At 38.0% G+C, this 6,424-nt stretch overlaps 1 protein-coding gene across 1 annotated transcript; it reads left to right on the top strand.

The window, feature by feature from the left end:
• The first annotated feature begins 3,823 nt into the window (after positions 1-3,823).
• Positions 3,824-4,828, top strand: LOC141284561 (olfactory receptor 52E8-like). Its single transcript, XM_073817542.1, has one exon. It carries the CDS (start codon positions 3,851-3,853, stop codon positions 4,826-4,828), a length of 978 nt encoding a protein of 325 aa, XP_073673643.1. The 5' UTR covers positions 3,824-3,850.
• The last annotated feature ends 1,596 nt before the right edge of the window (positions 4,829-6,424 follow it).

A 6,424-nucleotide genomic window follows, 5' to 3' on the forward strand; every position in this document is an offset into this window, starting at 1 on the left:
CCTCCCTGTCTGTGTTCTGTGTTCCTGTCTGACGGTCATTCAGTAAAGATTTAAACTTAACACAGACTGCCAAAATGGACTTTTATGCATAAATGGAAATGCTTGTGTGAATTTGTAACATTTACAGATAAGGATATGACCGTAAACTGAAAGTTTTCATGCTGAGGATGCAAACGGATCTCAAAGCGCCTCACAGGGCAAGCCATTACGCTATAAGCTTCAAGTTTAAAATAAGGAATTCTCATGTTTTGGGCAGCTTGGATCATGTAACTCTCCTGCAGCATCTCAGTCTGTTTCCTCGACTGTTTTTAGATGCATTTTCTCTATAGAAATGCGTCATTCAGTGCTGTAATTTGACGTGATCCTCTGAAGTTGTACGTGCACTGTGGGCGGACCCGATTAATCGATGATGAAAATCGTTGTCGACGAATTTCATTATCGATAATAATCGATTTTATCGATTAGTTGTTGCAGCCCTAACTAAAATCGTAATATTTTTTAGCTGAAAGCGAAGGTTTGAAGTCTTGATGGATTTATTACAAAAACATCTTTTCACTAAGGCTGTTTTAGGCTAGTAAATCACACTTAAGCTATTGCATGTGCATTTACAAACTTATAATTATTCCCCTTAAGCATATTTTGTTGTATGTTAGTAATTGTTCATCTTATTAAGCATATGGTAATATGTTTTAAGACATTTTTATTGCAATTTGTAAAGTAAACCAGCCTACTGTTGGGTTGCCATTTAATGTCTAGAATAAAATCTTGACCTGAAGCAGTACTAGGTAAATACCTGTGACATTATTCATGAAATAATCTTTATAGAAATATGAATTGTCAAATCTGAAATGTTATTTGAAAAAAATAAATAAATAAACTACAATATCATAATGCTTTTTATTATCAAAGATGATAAAATCAGAATGATCTTTTTTCTTCACCTAATTGAAGAAAGTTTTCTGTAATTGTAAAACTTTTAGCAAGAGTTGCATCATCTTCAAATGAAAATTGAGTGTTTACATCTCAGAATAATTTCCCGTTAATTAGGTTCTTTTGCCACAAAGAACCTTTTGTGAAAGAAGAAACGAGGGTTACATACATAACCGAGACATTCTCTTTCAGTCGGTCACTCCAAGTCGCGCTGTAACCGATGAATTGGGATCCCTACCAAAGCACCATGGCTACTGCACCACGAGTCAGCACCCAGGAGGATGCAATACTTCTTGTTGAGTGAGCTCGCAACCTAAGTGGGCAGGGCACACCCTGTGCCTGGTAAGCCAGGGTGATGACATCCATTATACAGTGAGCCATCCTCTGCTTGGAGACAGCGTTCCCCTTCTGCCCGCCTCTGTGACAGACAAAGAGCTGGTCTAAAGTTCTGAAGCTTTGTGTCCATTCTACATTCCATCTTAGGGCTCAGACGGAACAAAGCAAAGCAAGGGTTGGTTCTGCAGCGCTTGCAGGCTCACCACCTGGTTCCTGGAGGGAGTAGTGGGAACCTTGGGCACACAGCCGGGCCGGGGCCTCAGGTTTACCTGGGAGTCAAACGGCCTGGACTCTAGGCATGATTCGAACATGCATGCAGGTCCCCTACCCTCTTGAAGGAGGCCAATGTAAGCAGGAGTATTTTCATTGATAGAAACTTCAGCTCAACTGATTGCGAAGGCTTAAATGGGCCCTGCTGTAGTGCTCTGAGCACTAGAGACAGGTCCGAAGAGGATACGGAGGAGAGCCAGGGCAGATTTAGACCTCTAGCCCCCTGAGGAGCCTGATGACCAGTTTGTGCTTCCCCACCGACTTCCCCTCCATAGCAGTTACATAGACTTTAAGGGTGCAAGACGGACAGCAGGTTGGGCATCTTCGGGGGTCCTCTTGGTCAGAGGAACACTACTTGACGAACAGGTTCCACTTCAAGGCGTAAGTGTGTTTCATGGACTGGGCTCTTGCTGAAGTGATGGTGTCTACCACTTCTTGGGGTAGGTCACCTAGAACCTCCACGTCCCGCCAGACATAAATTTTCCAGAGGTCTGGACGTGGGTGCCACAGGATGCCCCTTCTCTGAGTCAGTAGATCCTGCCTCAGAGGAGGGAGGGGCTGTCACAAGGAGCATTAGTTTCGGAAACCATGTCCGAGTGAGCCAGTAAGGCACCACTAGCAGGACCTACTCCTTGTCCTCCCTGATCTTGCAGTGTCTGTGAGAGAAGGCTCACTTAGGGATGGAGTATGTGTTGCCCCTTCTGCCTTTTATGCTCCTGCCATGATGAACGGCAGCTATATGCAATCATCGCATGCCAATGTGCACTGGCTCGTTTAGTTTACACTCGAAGTGGATTGGTCTCTCCAACATGACTTGGAGTGACAAAGTGAAAGGGAACTGTGAGTAAAAACCTTGGCTAGTGGACCTTTTATGTCCAAATGATCTAAGCCAGGGATCATCAAATCTGGACCTCGAGATCCATTTTCCTGCAGAGTTTAGCTCTTACCCTAATAAGACACACCTGAGCATGCTAATCAAGGTCTTCAGGATCATTAGAGAATAACAGGTAGGTGAGTGTGATCAGGGTAGGAGCTAAACTCTGCAGCACATTGGACCTCCAGGGTAAGATTTGGGGAACCCTGATCTAAGCCATGTGTTGCTGATGTGCAGTCATATTTAACCCTTTCATTGGTGAGTTTAAAATATTCTAGCGAACCCCCCAGAGTGAGTTTTTTGTAAGCAACCGTTATTTTAGAACATTCTCCCTTATTGTTTCCATGGCGACGCGTCAAGCTTGTCACATGACACAACACAGACACAATAATACTGTATGACAGATAGATTGCTTTTATTTAGTTTTTTGCTTTTTTATTCAGAATACTCACAGACTTGCTTATCATGCCATGAACTATCTGATATTCCGATTCACAAATATGTGTGAATCAGTGTGTTTCGTCGTTTAAAACCCTATAGAAATGATCTGGATCATAATCTGTAATGTGAGATGGGCGCCGCCATGTTTGTTCGCGCTGTCATTCAGAGAGTCATTCATAGCACATAAATTCATCCGTTTCTCCCGAAATACATGAAAGTAAGTGGCTGGTGAACTGGAAGAGGAATAGAGTGAACTTTTTAGTTACTTTGACTATGTGTATGTGATATGAATAAAACACATCTGCAAATTATATTTGAATAGACTGCTGTTTGCTGCTTCCATATACATATGTGTGTATTTTACAAACTCTAAATGTCTTGTTTTACTAGTATGTGTATTTAAATGTCTGAAACCTAAAATAAGTGTTATGTGGTTAAAAACACTGCATAGTTATGATTATATGACAAGCGCAGAGCTCGTCCGTCTCTGGCTCACCGCCAGCCAGCGCGCCAAAGCGCAGTTTGAATTTTACAGTTGCTTGACGTCACCGAACATTCTATATCCCATATGTGGGACCGTACCGCTCAAAGGGTTAATAATATTTTCGACTTGAAAAAGATTAGTTCAAACTGTAGTGTGCAGAAAATTTATTACAACATGCAAATGTTACATCATTGTTTTGTCAGATTGATCCCAGGAGATTTTTGAGGAACTATATATATTTGAATAGAGTGACATGGATTTTCAGTGAATAGAGTAAATGTGCAGTAGGACAGGATAAAAGGTCTTTATATTTATAGAGCAATTCAAAGTAGGTCACAAACCAAAAAGTCACAGTCAATTTTTACTCTGGCTTTGTAGGTTTATTTGATGTTGTGAATTTATGCTACAGTTAATAGACAATGTTACGTACGTATACATTTCTACAAATGCATTTCTTATGTCTTTGTGGTCATTTCTATTTTCAGATTGGACAAAACGCCAAAAGGAAAGCTGCCATGAGTTCTGTAAGTCAAAGCTTTTCTGAGAATAACTCCATTGTTCATCCTGAATACTTTTTCATCACTGGACTTTCAGGTATACCCTACAGCACTTATTACTATATTTTCTTATTTTTTATTTATATTATTGCTGTAATTGAGAACTCTGTAGTTCTGTTTATAATAGCTGTTGACCGGAACCTGCACAGTCCAAAGTACATTGGTATGTTTTACTTGGCCTTGGCTGACTTTGGTGAAACTAATGCACTTGTTCCTAACATAATGAAGATTTTTGTGTTTGACTCGCAGTACATCTCTTTCAATGCTTGTTTGGCAAACATGTTTTTTGTTCACTTCTTTAGTACTATGCAGAGCCTCACTCTTGTTGTTCTGTCATATGATCGCTTCATTGCAATTTGTTTGCCATTAAGATACCATGCCATAGTGAACAATACTGTCATGTCTGTTGTGTTTGTAGTATTATGGACATTTAACGGTGGTGTGATTGCCTTTGTGGTGTCTTCAATCACGCAACTTTCATTCTGTAAATCCAATGCTGTACCTAGTTATTTTTGTGATCATGGACCAGTATTTATGTTGGCATGTAATGATGTTAGCATTAATGCTTTCATGGCAAGACTCTGTACAGCTTTATATGTTGTAGCACCATTGCTCATTATAATTCTGTCATATCTAGGAATTTTTCTTGCCTTAAGTAAAATAACAACTTGGGAAGGACGTTTAAAAGCACTGAAGACCTGTGTTTCTCACCTGTTGTTAGTGGGATCATTTTTTCTACCCATAACCTGCATATACACAGCTTCATTCATGGTTTCTCTTACTCTCAATGCAAGGGTTATCAGCACATCTCTGGCATATGCTGTTCCACCAATGCTAAATCCCATAATTTATGTTTTAAATACATCTGAAATCAAAGACTTAATTCGAAAATACCTTAAAAAGAGATTAACACAAATTGAGAGTGTTTCAAACTAACTACAATCTTTATCTGTTTTGTCTATTAATTATTTAATTAAAAATTTAATGTTAAATAAATTTGTATTAAAATATATTTTTAAAAATACTTTTAAAGATAGCAAATCTATGCATTAAGAAGAAATTTAGGAATAGATTTACTAAATATACTGGGTTATTATAAACAATAAGTTTGTCTGTTCCACTCTGTATAAGCATAAAGAAGAGACAAGCAGTGATATGCTTTCATTTATTATTGTATGTCTTTTTTGTATCAATTACATCTTCTTTAATGTGCCTGTTTTGACAAAACAAAGAAAAACAAGCAAAATGCACAAGCAATTTGAAAGGCTTCTTTTGAGCAGTCATCACTATGCTAAAATACATGCCTATTTCATGTTATCCTAAAGTTTCATTCACCCAAATGTCCTTATGTTTGTTCACATATTTCAAATAATATTATATTATAATGTATTCTTGAACATGCAATCCAATGGCACATTTTCACATGAGCATGTTGATCTGAGATCTTCTGATAAGGTTCTTTTATTGTGTCTCTGTTGGAAAGTCTTGGATTGCTTTTTGTTTTGCAATCTCTGGCTTCGTTTTACGAAAAATAAAAACTGAAAAATAAAAACTGAACCAAGATATCAGTTTTTTTATGAAAACTTCTGTTTATTGATAAGAAAGGTCTACACATGTAATCTTTATTTCCACTGTTATCTCATTTATTTTGAGGCAGCCTCTTTAAAAGTAGCACTTCAGTGTATCAGTGTCACAAGTTAAACTCATATATAAATAAAGAAATATGTTCCTTTTATGTTGCCCACTCTTATCATGCAAGTGAGTCAGCTTGCAAATAAAGAAACCTTTCCTATTTGAAATTACATCTTTGTCATTGATCAAACTTTAAGAGGTGTGACCTCTGCAGAAGTTAAAAGCCCCTATTGCCAGACCCCAAGTTAAGAAAGGCATTGACTAGAAGTGGAGATATCTGGTCAGACCACAACACCACAATCCTGGGCCTTCAACTGGCTGAAGCAAATACTTTTTACAAGCAATGTATTTTAGATGCTCTGATAAGTAGATGATTTAAACAAATGATGATTATCATGTTAATGCATATTTTATTAAAAAAGTTTACCTGTTCAACATTAAATATAACAATATAGCTGCAAGCAGCAATTAAGGGGCCAAGCACAACAGAGGTAAAATGAAGAGCTAAGGAGCTGTCTGTTATAACTCAGTAAAGATCAGGGTTCTCCAAAACTAGGTATCATTCTATTTGGTATGCCGTTTTAAATCTAACAAAATCAGTCTTATGATTTTTGGCCAAACTGGTCAGAAGTTATCAGCAGAAATGTCAAATGTTTATATATTTTGACCAGTAGATAGTGCTGTGCTGAAACTACTCATGTGCCCTGAGGTCAAGCTTGTAATAACGCATGCAAAGTTTGGTCAGAATCCACTAAAGCTTTGCAGAGATATAGCCTAATGTCTATTTTTGCACAAACTGTCAAATTTGTTAACATTCTTTACAAAAATGGTTTGGTATATCAAAAATCTTTTGATAGCTTTCGTTGATGATCTGAGCCAATTTTGCTGAAAATTAGACAA

Source organism: Garra rufa, chromosome 14, assembly GCF_049309525.1.
Source record: "Garra rufa chromosome 14, GarRuf1.0, whole genome shotgun sequence".
NCBI classification, from domain to species: Eukaryota; Metazoa; Chordata; class Actinopteri; order Cypriniformes; family Cyprinidae; genus Garra; species Garra rufa.

Coding starts and splice junctions, on each gene's coding strand:
- LOC141284561 (XM_073817542.1), top strand. CDS start 3,851: ATGAGTTCTGTAAGTCAAAGCTTTTCTGAGAATAACTCCATTGTTCAT.